Below are 14,569 nucleotides of genomic sequence, written 5' to 3' on the forward strand. Positions count from 1 at the left end.
AGTTTTGTAATGGGAGAGAAATGCAAATCAAAAATAGTGATTACAAGGAGAGAATCTGAGTAATGAAATTGCAATAGAACTGGATGATCAAAAGTTTAGCTCCTTTTTAGTGGGAAGAACTGATTCCCAATTGTGTTAGCTTAACTTCTTCTCTGTCTGCATGTTTATTCAGTATGTGCTTTTCAACAAAGGAGCTGTGTGGGATTTATAAACAGAGATTTATAAAGAGCAAAGTATCTTTCAACATGACAAATCTATTTTCGAACGTTAGGTTGAGCTGTGCTTGCAAGCTGCAGCAAATGGTGACTTGTGCAGGCTGAGATGGTGTTAGTTAACTCAATCTGCCTGCTTCAATCGTCTGATATGATTGAAGCAGAAAATTTCAGGAAATTCTGGAGAAAATATATAACAACAGTATTTCTCAGGCATTCAACAGATGTCATACCACACTTTGGAAAATCCGTTTAAATAACCATTTACTATTGAGGTTATTCATTCCACCAGGAATGCGAAAGTACAGTTGTCATATTTGTCATTAACTCAAATAAATATAGGAAGGAGTTTGCCATCCATGTGCATGGAGAATCCCTCGTCATAAGCAAATTCATTATACCCTTTCTATAATGCACCTTGTATCAGTTATCCATGGTACTTGGATAACTCTTCTGGAATGGAACGGTAATATCTCCTTTAATTGGTAGGCTGTACTTGATAATTGCAAACTATTTTTATCAGAAAGTTGGAATACTATATCCTTTTGGAAGGAGTTTGTAAAATGCTTGCTTGAGCCATAAATTTACAATTTTTCTTTGTCACCTCCTGGCATATCCAAGCTCAGCTAGACCATGAGATTCCCCCCACCTCTACTTCTTGGTCTATAAGTTGTGAATGGTTCTCTCTCTTTTGGATTTGCCATCATATTTTGGGGGGAGTAAACCCTTTTTTCCCCACAACCATTGTGAGCCATCACCCTACCTTCAACCTCTCTTTCCACTCCAAAGTCTTTGAATTTGTTCTTGCCTCTCAAGTCTATACCCACCTTTACTCAAACTCCATATTTGAATCCTTCCAGACAGGGTTCCACAAATGCCACTGTGCGAAACAACTCTTAACAACAACAGAAATGACATCTATGTGACTCTGAAGATAACTGTCCTTCTCCATCCTTTCTGATCTAATTGTAGCTCATGCCATGGTTAATCACATCATGGTCCAGATACTTACTAATCAGCCTATTCAGAGCAGATGTGATTTGAACCCTATCCGATTAGGACTTTACCATTACGTCATAAGAATCCAGACATCATTGTCCATAAAACCTCTCTACTGACGATCACCTTGCTGGAATGGCTCTCGTGGTTTCAATCTCATCTCATCTAATTATAGCCAGAAATGGTTGCTGTGGCTTCTTTTCTCTTACACTGGTGTCCCTGTTGTATCCCAAAGATCTGTTCTCGTCTCCATCTATTTCACATTCAATCATCGTCCTTAGCCAACCTATGCTTTCATCTGATTGTTACCATTCATATGTTTGCTGACAACCTGCAACTTCAACTCACCACCCCATCTCTTGACTTCTCTGCTGTTGCTAAATTCCATTTCCACCATCCAGTACAAGATGAGCCGAAGTTTTCTCCAATTAAATGTTAAGCAGACTGAGGCCACTGTTTTTGGTCCCCATTTTGTTTCCTACATACTGACTGTCTTCTGGTCCCTGGGAATAGTCTGAAGCGGAACAAGCTTGTTTACACCCTTTGTGGAATATTTGACTCTATTGCTGTTCCTGTTCCTGTTCTGGTTTCTTTCAGTCTTTTCTACCTGATCACAATGACTTCTGGAACAATGCTCAATTTTGCCCTCTATCAGCACATCCACTGCTGAAATTTGTAATCATGCCTTTCTTACCTCTAGACTTGACTTTTCTGGTGCACTCTTCTCTGGTCTCCAACATTCTTTTCTCTGCAAATTTGAAGTCCTCCAACTATTCATCTGTCACAACTGTGCTTGCTGACTTGCATTGGTTCCTGGTCAAAAAACGCCTTGAAAATTAAAACTTGTCTTTGTTTTCAAATACCTACATAGGGTACCCTTTCTTATTTGTGTAATCACACCTAACTCCACAACCACTGATATTCTGGTCTTCTAAATACCCCTGATTTAAATCGCTGCATCATTACTGGCCATGCCTTGAGCTGCATAAACTCAAACTCAAAGCTCAGCAATTCTCTCTTGTCATCCCTCCCTGTCTACTGCTTGTTTCTGCTTTCTGAACACTGTCAGAAATCTACTTCTTTGACCGTGCTTCTGGTCATTGACCTAATGACTGAGTGGCTTGATGTTATATTTTGCTTTATAATGCTCTTGTGAGAAGTTTTAAGACTTTTTATTATGTTTCATTAGTATGCAGGTACAGCAGGTAGTCAGGAAGGCAAATGGAATTTTCACATTTACTGCTAAAAGAATTGAAGTACAAAAGAAGAGTATATAGGGAGGTGTTTCTGCAACAGTACAAGACATTAATGAGACTACACCTGGAGTATTGTGGCCCCTCCAACTTGATGCATTTGAGGTAGTTCAGAGGATGTTCAGTAGATGATTCCAGAGAATATGGGTTTGTCTTGTGAAGAGAGGTTGAGCAGTGTAGGCCTGTACTCCCTGGTGTTTAGAAGAATGAGAAGAGATTTAGTGGAGGTATAAGGATGTGGAAGGGAGGTTTCCTCATGTGGGACAATTTAGAATGAGAGATTATAGTTTTAGGGTAAGAGTAGCAGATTTAAAAGAGATGAGCGGTTTGAAAGGTTCTAATCTGCTTTTGTTGAATAATACCACCGGTGCTTAAGCATTAATTGCTGAGCTATGGATTTGGGCAAATACATGAATAGGAAAGGTTTAGAGGGATATGACCAAACACAGGCAAATGGGGCTAGTTTAGTATGGGAAACCTGATCGCCATGGACTAGTTGGACTGAAGGGTCTGTTTCTGTGCTGTATGACTCTATAATTCGGACTAAAATGGTTGTGGGTGTGTGATTTGTTACCTCGGCATGTAGTGGACACTGGGACACTGATTAAACTTAAGGAGGGGATAGATTTTTAATTAGTATTGGCCTGAAGTGTTAGGGAGTGCAGGTACCAAAATGGAGTTGAGGCCAAAATTAGATCAGCTATGATTGCATTAAATGGCGGCAGAGCAGGCTCGAAGGGCTGAATTGCTTACTCCTGCTCCTAGTTCTTATGTATGGACAGTATTCATCTCCAAGTTAATAGAAAATAAGAACAAGGATTAGGTGATTGTTCGTAGCTGAAGTCACTTCCTGTACCCAATATAGCTGTGACTTCAGTCATTGAGGTCCCGGACTATAGAATGTTTTTGAGGAGATTCCATTTCCTCTCTGCCTTGAGCATCCTCAATATCCACCTCATCATTAGATTTTGATCATCCCACCTAACAATTCCACCATTGGCTGAGCTTCCATTGCTGGTTGATTAAGTTTTGATCAAACACTTGGCTTTTTTCTACTTAAACTTTCATTGTGTGTCATGTTCAGTCAAGCAGTGTTTTTAAGTTACAATTGTGACTATAGTATAATCAGATTTTCTTTAAAAGTTGCACTGTTCTAATTGAGATGGACATATGTATGTATTTATTTATAGTTATCTGCACATTGGACACGCCAAAGCTGCTCTCCTGAATCAGCATTATCAAGTGAGCTTTAAGGGGAAACTTATCATGAGGTTTGATGACACCAATCCTGAAAAGGAAAAGGAAGACTTTGAGAAGGTTGGTATCAAATGTATTTTAATAAATACACCTCTGTCTAAATATAACTGCAGTGATTATTCATTTTGACAACTGCAAGTGATTTATGATGAAAATTGTTTTTTATTAATATTCATATAATTTGAATTATTTAAGTTTGTAATGTATTTTTGCATTTAATGACTTCTATATACTTTTCTCAAATAGTTTTGACTTTTACCAATACTACAAGTATTACATTAAGTCAACTAGATCATCATGGGTTAAGAGCCAATACAGAGAAAGAATGGACTGTACTGAATCTTAAAGATGTTATTATACTTTTTTTGTCAGAAACCTCTCTGTTGCCCTTTCTTTTCCCTTTAGCCTAGAATATATACCTGAATAAGTCTCACTTCTTGTTTGAAACTTTTCTGAACAGTTTAATATATAAGCCTTTCAGAACAGAATTCCTTCATATTGAGGAAGTTAGGATTTTTCTTAACTTGCATTTCAGAATAAAACTAAGCCTGTTGCGTTGCATTGCATCCTAACAAGGAGTTCAACTGTGTGTAACATTGACTGCTTTATTTAGGTTATACTGGAAGATGTTTCAATGCTACACATTAAACCTGATCAATTCACCTACACCTCTGATCACTTTGAAATTATAATGCAATATGCTGAGAAAATGATTAGAGATGGGAAGGCCTATACAGATGACACACCTCCAGATCAAATGAAACAAGAACGTGAACAAAGGATTGAGTCTAAACGCAGGGCAAATTGTGAGTATCATTGAAAATTCTGCTCGGCGGTACTCTAGCCTTTATTCAATATTTGTAATTCTCTTTCCAACTCCTTTTAAATGAAAATGATTCATGCATGGCTATGATTTCACATGTTGCCTTGAGACTAGATGCTCTGTGTTGCTAAGTTTCTTGACTACACTGGATATCATATTTAATTTCATATCAGCCCTCATTTGATTTCTTTCTGCAGTTTCTATAAATGCTGAACATTATTCATGAATAGGAATTGTACCTGTCCCCTGCCAAACCCAATGAAACTTATTGTATTATGGTTGCCTAATTAAACACTACTCGGATAAAAGCTGGAAGTTTTAAAATCTGCATAAATTAAAACAACATTAAGAGTTGCTTGTTTAAAGACTTTATTCCGAATAATCATCTATTCTTAAAAATGGTAGAAGTAAGCAAGAAGTATATTTTCAGTAAATTTCTTCTTGGGGAAAAATGTAAGAGCATTCTCAGAGTGTGAATAAATGTAAGGTGACATGTGGAGTGTTGGAATAGCTGAAACACTGTCAGAATCAACTCACAATTATATCTTTGTAATGTACAGGTGTTCTTGCATGGTATTAAATGTTTAAAAAAAACTTATAGATTTCTAATACTAAAGGTGACTATAATGGTTGAAAGATTCCTTTTGTATTCATTTAGTATTTGTGTTCTTTGGAAATATAAATAAAATGTTTGACCATTGCATGTAATTTGTTTGTTGAAGCTGTGCAACAGAACATGAAAATGTGGGAAGAGATGAAGTCTGGAACGGAGTATGGGCAAACCTGCTGTTTACGAGCAAAGATTGACATGACTTCCAATAATGGTTGCCTCAGGGACCCCACACTCTACCGATGCAAGAATATGCCGCATCCACGCACAGGACTCAAATACAAGTGAAGTATACCAGTCAAATTTAGGCTTTGCAAATATCATTCTTGGATTTTTTTGTCATTTTTAATCTTTGTTTAAAAAAAAAAGTCAGATCCTTCTCATGAGACCTCAGTGCTGCTGTGGTGTAAGGAAGTATATGCAGGTATCCTAGACTAACACTGATGGAGAACAACAGAGAAATTATATCCTGTCCTCCTTTCCCTCTTTACTCATTCCAACTCCTAACTTACCTGTGTACAGTTGTAGCAATGCTGTTAACTGCATATTAAGATTATTGTGTCAGGGTGAAATTGATCATGTACAAATGTTTGGTTGTTTTTGATTTAACTCTTCAGTTATCCAATAAGTACTCATCAACAGATAATCATTAAAGCTCAGATTTAATAATTTATGCAAGTAGAGATAAAGGGAATATTTATGGCCTTTTAGTTAATTCAGGCAAACACAATTAAATACAAAAATCTGGAGAATGCTGTCAGATGTACCATTCCTCCCCAAGCTGCAGACAAACTTCCTTTCTCTTGAATGGCATGATAATCTTCAGCATGGTTTGTACAGCCCAAGTTAGAACTTGTCCATTCTATTTTAACAGAATTCGTACAGAATTATTAACAAACACACTTTTCAACACTGATTAGTTTCCACAAATATGGAATCTTATCCCTATGATTTTCATGTTAGAATTTTAATTTTTTTAAAGTGTGTTTTCTGTGTCTCTTCATTCTTAATGCAAACTTTCTTTTTCCTCTTTGCTATCTGTACTTAATTTGGGGGATAGAGTGAGAAGGTGGTGGTGGGACAGTGATGCTATAGGCTGAAGGTGAACTGAGATGATGTGGTTGGGAATAAGGCTCTGAAGGGATTTGAAAACAGGGATGAGAATGTTGAAATGGAGATATTTTATTAACTGGGATACAGTGTAGACCAGGAAATATTGAATGAACTCCAGCACCTTGTGCATGTAATCTGAGGAATATCCTTGATGTTGTGCTGATCTGTAATGAAATTATGTCTATTTGTTTCATGGAAACTCTTGATTGGAGGCAGATGTTTGCAGGTAAAGGGACGGCTGGAAAATGGGAAGCCTTCAGAAACAAGATAACAGGAATTCAGAGAAAGTATATTACTGTCATGGTGTAAGGGAAGGCTGGTAGGTATAGGGAATGCTGCATGACTAAAGAAATTGAGGATTTGGTTAAGAAAAAGAAGGAAGCATGTGTCAGGTATAGACAGGACTGATCAAGTGAATCCTTAGAGCATAAAGGAAGTAGGGAGTATACTTAAGAGGGAAATCAGGAGGGCAAAACGGGGACATGAGATAGCTTTGGCAAATAGAACTTAGGAGAATCCAAATGGTTGTTACAAATATATTAAGAACAAAAGGGTAACTAGGGAGAGAATAGGGCCCCTCAAAGATCAGCAAGGTGGCCTTTGTGTGGAGACACAGAAAATGAGGGAGATACTAAATGAATATTTTGCATCAGTATTTACTGTGGAAAAGAATATGGAAGATATAGACTGTAGGGGAAATAGATGGTGACATCTTGCAAAATGTCCAGATTAGAGGAGGAAGTGCTGGATGCCTTGAAACGATTTAAGGTGGCTAACTCCCCAGGACCTGATCAGGTATACCCGAGAACTCTGTGGGAAGCTAGAGAAGTGATTGCTGGACCTCTTGCTGAGATATTTGTATCATCGATAGTCACAGGTGAGGTGCCGGAAGACTGGAGGTTGGCAAACGTGGTGCCACTGTTTAAGAAGGGCGACAAAGACAAGCCAGGGAACTATAAGACCGGTGAGCCTGACCTGGTGGTGGGCAAGTCATTGGAGGGAATCCTGAGGGACAGGATGTACATGTATTTGGAAAGGCAAGGACTGACTCAGGATTGTCAACATAGCTTTGTGCGTGGGAAATCATGTCTCACAAACTTGATTGAGTTTTTAAAAGAAGATTGATGAGGACAGAGCAGTAGATGTGATCTATATGGACTTCAGTAAGGCATTCGACAAGGTTCCCCATGGGAGACTGATTAGCAAGCTTAGATCTCATGGGGGAATATAGGGAGAACTAGCCATTTGGATACAGAATTTGCTCAAAGATAGAAAACAGAGGGTGGTGGTGGAGGGCTGTTTTTCAGACTGGAGGCCTGTGACCAGTGGAGTGCCACTAGGATCGGTGCTGGGCCCTCTACTTTTTGCCATTTACATAAATGATTTGGATGCGAGCATAAGAGTTACAGTTAGTAAGTTTGCAGATGACACCAAAATTGGAGGTGTAGTGGACAGCGAAGAGGGTTACCTCAGATTACAACAGGATCTGGACCAGATGGGCCAATGGGCTGAGAAATGGCAGATGGAGTTTAATTCAGATAAATGCGAGGTGCTGCATTTTGGCAAAGCAAATCTTAGCAGGACTTATACACTTAATGGTAAGGTCCTAGGGAGTGTTGCTGAACAAAGAGACCTTGGAGTGCAAGTTCATAGCTCCTTGAAAGTGGAGTCGCAGGTAGATAGGATAGTGAAGGCGGTGTTTGGTATGCTTTCGTTTATTGGTCAGAGTATTGAGTACAGGAGTTGGGAAGTCATGTTGCGGCTGTACACGACATTGGTTAGGCCGCTGTTGGAATATTGCATGCAATTCTGGTCTCCTTCCTATTGGAAAGATGTTGTGAAACTTGAAAGGGTTCAGAAAAGATTTACAAGGATGTTGCCAGGGTTGGAGGATCTGAGCTACAGGGAGAGGCTGAACAGGCTGAGGCTGTTTTCCCTGGAGCGTCGGAGGCTGAGGGGTGACCTTTATAGAGGTTTACAAAACTGAGGGGCATGGATAGGATAAATAGGCAAAGTCTTTTCCCTGGAGTCGGGGAGTCCAGAACTAGAGGGCAAAGATTTAGGGTGAGAGGGGAAAGATATAAGAGTGACTTAAGGGGCAACTTTTCACGCAAAGGGTGGTATGTGTATGGAGTGAGCTGCCAGAGGATGTGGTGGAGGCTGGTACAATTGCAACATTTAAGAGGCATTTGGATGGGTATATGAATAGGAAGGATTTGGAGGGATATGGGCCGGGTGCTGACAGGTGGGAGTAGATTGTTTTGGGATGTCTGGTCGGCATGGACAGGTTGGACTGAAGGGTCTGTTTCCATGCTGTACATCTCTATGACTCTAAATGGTCCACGGAAAGCTAAACTATACTTTAGGTTTTTTTCCTCGTTATTCTGTTAATTAGAGACTGGTTATTAGGTCCCTCACTGTTCATATGACACACAATTTACATGTTGTTTGGGTGAAATTTTCAACGTGCTCTTTATTGTGAATTGCATGTTAGCTGGTAAAGATTGTTCAATAGCTCTTCAATCATGTTGATTTGGGTTACTGGGGAAACTGCAGCCACTCAGGATATTTTTTGATCTGAAGTAAAGATTGATAATTTCTTCACTTGTTAAGACTGGAGGCTAGTTGTCACTGAAGGGTTCAGTCTTGATCTCAGGAAAAAAAAGCTGAGGATATGTTCTCTTGTCCATAGAGGGAACCTTTGGTTGGATTAATCCAACCATCATGTGAAGACAAGTCAATTGAATCCAGTATGTTGAATATACAACTTGCATTTGTGTCTAAAATGGAGGCCCATTCTCTCCCATGCTCTCCTTCACCTCCCCCTCCTCCCCCCCCCCCCCCCCCCCCCCCCGACCCCCACCCCTTTGTCACTCTGTAACGCTCTTTTTTGCAATGGATGGCTGGTTCTTGTTTCTCTATCATTCTTCTCCTTTCTGTCCCTTCTCCCTCATTCATGGCTGGTAGAGATTTTTGACAGGCTCAGTGGTTAGCATTGCTGCCTCACAGCACCAGGGTCCCAGGTTCGATTCCAGCCTTGGGTGACTGTCTGTGTGGAGTTTGCACATTCTCACTGTGTCTGCGTGGGTTTCCTCCCACAGTCCAGAGATGAGCAGGTTAGGTGAATTGGCTATGCTAAATTGCCCATCGTGTTAGGTGCGTTAGTCAGAGGGAAATGGGTCTGGGTGGGTTACTCTTCGGAGGGTCGGTGTGGACTGGTTGGGCCGAAGGGCCTGTTTCCACACTGTAGGGAATCTAATCTCACAATAGCGAGTGAGAGAAATAATGTGAAATAGAATGAACAAAACAATATATTTTGCTGAGTCAGTTAAATTTGCATGTTTCTTGGTTGTACTATCTTCTTATATGGCTCTACTGTGCATACTACAAAGTTGTGGGTAATATAATTTCCAGGGTTATCCAGACCTGGAGACAATGAAATGGAGTTTAGGGAAAGGAAACTATGTATGGTTGACAGGAGTCATGTGAGATGCAGTTTAACATGCTAGTGTTCTGCATCTTCAAAGAATGTCTTAGTGGTAAATAAATTATTTAATCATGTGATGCAGTGCATGTAAATAAAACTAGGGCAGAAGGATATTTTTCAGGAAATATTACTCAAGCAAAAACCAATTAGTAGTAGCAATGCAATATCATAGAGATACATTAAAGAAACCTGCAGCTAGATGTGCTAACAAAATAATAGTATTTAAAATCTGTAAAGATGAGTTCTGAAAGGCTTTTGCTCAAAACAATCTTGTGATGATTTCTACTTTGTGCTAAAGATTTCATTATTAAATTGAGCGGTAGTAAAATAATTTCCAATTTTTCCTCTTTCTGCAGAATTTACCCAACGTATGACTTTGCATGCCCAATAGTGGACAGCATTGAAGGTGTCACACATGCACTTAGAACAACAGAGTACCATGACCGAGATGAGCAGTATTACTGGATTATTGATGCTCTGGAAATTCGAAAACCATATATTTGGGAATACAGCCGCCTTAATCTAAATAACACTGTGTTATCAAAGAGGAAACTAACCTGGTTTGTTAACGAAGGCTTTGTGGATGGATGGTAATTTTGCAGTAAAACTGAAATTGATTGATTTTTTAAATTTTGAACATGTGAAATTTAATTAGAAAGTCAGATCCTGTTAGAGAGTGCCTTAGTGTCTCAGAGACTAGCAATTGTTTTATCCACTTTTTTTTGTTTAGGGATGATCCTCGCTTCCCAACAGTGCGTGGAGTCCTGCGGAGAGGCATGACTGTTGAGGGATTGAAACAGTTTATTGCTGCTCAAGTGAGTTGAATGTGAACTTGATGGTTCTCACTATAGGTCCATAATATGTTGTCTGTCATGGTTTTGATGATCTTCCTTTGCAACTCTTTGCTGACTGAAAGCCCCTAATTTTCTTTGGAAACATATATTATACTTCAGTTTGATTTGTAAAAATGTTTGGAAAAGTGTATTGCTGTTCGTGGTTCGCTGCATTAAAGGCTGTGAATGTGTTTTATGATTATAGGGTGGCTCAAGGTCTGTTGTGAACATGGAGTGGGACAAACTCTGGGCTTTTAACAAAAAGGTAAATAGAGCTAATATAATCGTCTTTGCACCTTGTTCATATCCGTCACTGATATTGCAATTTTTTATGTTTGAATATACAAATTACAGCTCTGAGGAAAATGGAATGTTTTTGTGTCTGGTTACTTGGTGATAAATGTATTGTTTTCTGATGCTTTAAATTGTATGAGAAATCCAATTTTGGACGAAACGTTTATCTTGGTTGGAATAATAGTACGAAAAAAACATAATATTCTTTAACCCAAAAATTGTGCAAATTTATTGAATTAAGCACAAATTATGCATTACATTTTCTGCTTCTTTCAAGCTGCAAGCTAACTGTAACAAGGTATTACTTAACAATTTTCTGCTTTGACTAGAGTACTTCACAGCTTGAATAGCATGGCAATAATGCATTAGATTCAAGATGTGTGCACAGCCAGTTGTCTTTTTAACTACTGTTGTGATTGTGGTTTAGCTGGTCGGGTTTTCTGCACATGTTGACAGCAAAATGACTGTGTAGCGTTTTGAATATTTGCTTAGGTAAATAGTTAATATGGCAGTGATTATTGCTCTGTATACTTGGAGCAACCTTTCTAAAGCAGTTTTAAGAATTATTTTTAATTCTACTCCAAAAGTCAAAACTGTTTAATTTCTTTGCTCAATAGCAAATCTGACTGAAAGTGTATTGGTTGTTAAGAGGACTAACTTTCTATACTCCTGTGAATAGATGGGAATTCATATGAGTAATTTTACAAATTGAAAATCAGTTAATACTAATTTAAACAGAGGTTTTTTTAAAAATATAATATTTGTTATTCTGGTTTGTATTTTTAATGTAATACAATATTGTTTTAATATGTTCTATTCAAAATGCTGTACCAAGTGTAATCTAATATAAATTTTTTACTATAAAATCAGCACACTTATGATGTCCAATGTATAGTACTAAAGTACTCGGATGTCCTTTTCTGACGAGGAAAGGAGCATAATGCATTATACAATCCATAAGCTCACTTTGTAAATTTGGCAACACACATTGTAAGTGAGACTGAGATTTAAAGAATTGAGTGCAGAAATACCACTCTAGGACTTTGGCTGCCCAGCTAGAGTCTTAATCTAAACCATTTGAATCTGGCATCTTGTGTTAATGTCTTGCTAACCTTTCCATTTGCTTGTAGTTCAATGCCGCACTTCTCAGTTTTTTCATATCTATCTGTTTTCTTTTATTAATTTTTAAACATTTTTGCCTCTCACAAAGGATTGTTTGCATTGTTGCAGTTAACTGCAAATGAAGATACACAAATTTTAATTGGCCTTTATTTAAAATTAAATTAGACTGATATAATTAATTTAACCTCTATGTATAGACTTCTCGAAAATAAATAATACCATTTTAAGTGAACTAACAGCTTTTCAGAAAATAGCTACAAGTTTTCCAATGCTTTCTGTTTAACTAGTTGTTGGTTGCAGCAAGCTAAACAATTCCGTATGCCTTTGTTTGGATATTGCATGCAGGTGAATACGGAACATCAAGTTATATTATATAGACAAAATGATCCATACTTATTTACTTCAGGTTATTGATCCAGTGGCACCTCGGTATACCGCATTATCAAAGGATGCAGTGGTGCCTGTGAATGTGCCAGAGGCCAAGGAAGAGATGAAAGATGTGGCCAAGCATCCTAAGGTAATAGGGTCTATAAATGAAGGGTGGGATGTGTAATATAGAATCCACTTACTTTAACTTGTTGAGAAATACACTGAGGGAAAGGAGATGGAGGATAAAAATGTTGTATGAGAATGATTTCCTTGTGTGCGTACACATGCACATACACACACAGTCCTCCCTCTCTACCTCTCATGCACACAAAATTCTTTGTATGATTAATTGATGCTTAGACTGAATTTTGATTCATTGGGGGCTTTGAAATGGAAAATTTATTTTCTTTTTCAAACTTTTCAGTCATATGGGTTAAGGAATGTAGAGAGGGGAGGGCCATGCATCCCATTGAATCTGCTCTGCTATTCCATTAGATCGTGGCTGATCATCCAAGTGCCACATTCCTGCAGTACTTCCATATCCCTTGATGTTACTCCTCAGAAATCTTATTCAATGTTTGAACTTCCACAACCCTTTAGTGTGGAGAATTCTAAAGATGTGGGCAGCATGGTGGCACAGTGGTTAGCACTGCTACCTACAGTGCCAGAGACCTGGGGTCAATTCCTGACTCAGGTGACTGTGTGGAGTTTGCACATTCTCCCCGTGTCTGCGTGGGTTTCCTCCGGGTGCTCCGGTTTCCTTCCACAGTCCAAAGATATGCAGGTCAGGTGAATTGGCCATGCTAAATTGCCCGTAGTGTTGGACAAATGTAGGAGAATGGGTGGGTTACGGGTCGGTGTGGACTTGTTGGGCAGAAGGGCCTGTTTCCACACTAAGTAATCTAATCTAATCTAAAATTCACCACACTGAGTAAAGAAATCCCTCCTCAATAAGACACTTGGAAAGTCACAAAGAAATCCAGTAGTGTCCACAAGGCTTTATGAAGAGTTGTTCATGTTTGACTAATTTAGAAGCAAAGTGGACCATGGGAGTCCTGTAGGTGCCACACAAAAGGTTATTACACAGGGTAAGGTTGCATAGTGTTGTGTGTAATATATTAGCTTGTATAGTGGATTGGCAACCAACAGAAAGCAAACTCAGGATAAATGTTTTTTTCCCTCGTTGGCAAGCTGTAACATCCGCTCTATGTAGGCTTGTAGGCTGCCAAAGGGTTCAGTCCTTGGGCCCAAGCTATTTTCAATCTTTTTTTTAATTACCTGACTGCAACGATAAGCCAAACTTGCAATTGAAATGAAAATAGGTTGGAAAATCACCAGTGATGAAGAAATGAGAAACGGATAGGTTAGGTGAATGGCCAAAAGTTGCTGATGGTGTTTAGCATGGATAGGTATGAGGTTATTCATTTTGATTTGAAAAAGAAAAAGGCAACTTCTTACCTAAAGTGGAGAGAAACTTCAGAGTGCTTCGCTGCATAAGGAACTGCGTGTTATCATGCATCAATCACAGAAAGCTAGTATGCAGGTATGGTCGTGAATAAGGTCAAAAGGAATTTTAACTCTTATTAATGTAATTGCAGTAATTCAGAGAAGGTTTGCAAGATAAATCCCAGAGATGACAGATATGTGTTATGAAGGGAGATTAAGCAGTTTAAGCCTATAGTCACTTAACAAATAAAATATTTAATTGAGGTTTATAAGATGCTGAAAGGGATTGACAAAGTAGACATGGAGCGGATGTTTCCCCTTGTGGGCAATCTGGAAAGCGAGGTCGTGATTTTAGGCTAAGGGTTACCAGATTTACAATCTAAGTAAGGAGGAATTAATTCTCCTTAAATGGTCTTGAATCTGTGGAATTTTGAATTTGAATTAGCTTTATTGTCACTTGCTCAAATGAGTCCAGTGCAAAGTTTATAAGTAACCACTTACAGTGCCATCTTAGGAACAAAATACAGCTTCTGGAATTCTCCTCAAGAGGACAGATTTTTAATTAATAAGAAGTTAAATGGCTTTGGGGAGCAGGCAGGAAAGATGGCGTTGAGGCATAGATGAGATCAGCTGTGATTTTATTAAATGGTGGACAAGGTTTGAAGGGCTGAATTAACTATTTTTGCTCCTTATGTTAAATGACCTAGCCCATATGCTGAAATAATGTTCCTTAATTTTAGACTCCGTAGCC

At 38.6% G+C, this 14,569-nt stretch overlaps 1 protein-coding gene across 2 annotated transcripts in view; it reads left to right on the forward strand.

Moving 5' to 3' along the window:
- eprs1 (glutamyl-prolyl-tRNA synthetase 1) overlaps window positions 1-14,569 on the forward strand; it is a 92,385-nt gene that overhangs the window by 35,440 nt on the left and 42,376 nt on the right. The window contains exons 7-14 of one of the 2 annotated variants that reach the window (XM_072580756.1): window positions 3,655-3,781; window positions 4,335-4,527; window positions 5,267-5,438; window positions 10,111-10,344; window positions 10,485-10,569; window positions 10,793-10,852; window positions 11,159-11,179; window positions 12,410-12,520. In XM_072580756.1, coding sequence (XP_072436857.1) covers window positions 3,655-3,781; window positions 4,335-4,527; window positions 5,267-5,438; window positions 10,111-10,344; window positions 10,485-10,569; window positions 10,793-10,852; window positions 11,159-11,179; window positions 12,410-12,520 — 1,003 coding nt within the window. The remainder of the gene's footprint in view (window positions 1-3,654; window positions 3,782-4,334; window positions 4,528-5,266; window positions 5,439-10,110; window positions 10,345-10,484; window positions 10,570-10,792; window positions 10,853-11,158; window positions 11,180-12,409; window positions 12,521-14,569) is intronic. The other variant, XM_072580757.1, reaches the window with a different exon arrangement.

Source organism: Chiloscyllium punctatum, chromosome 11 (assembly GCF_047496795.1).
Source record: "Chiloscyllium punctatum isolate Juve2018m chromosome 11, sChiPun1.3, whole genome shotgun sequence".
In the NCBI taxonomy this organism is placed as follows: Eukaryota; Metazoa; Chordata; class Chondrichthyes; order Orectolobiformes; family Hemiscylliidae; genus Chiloscyllium; species Chiloscyllium punctatum.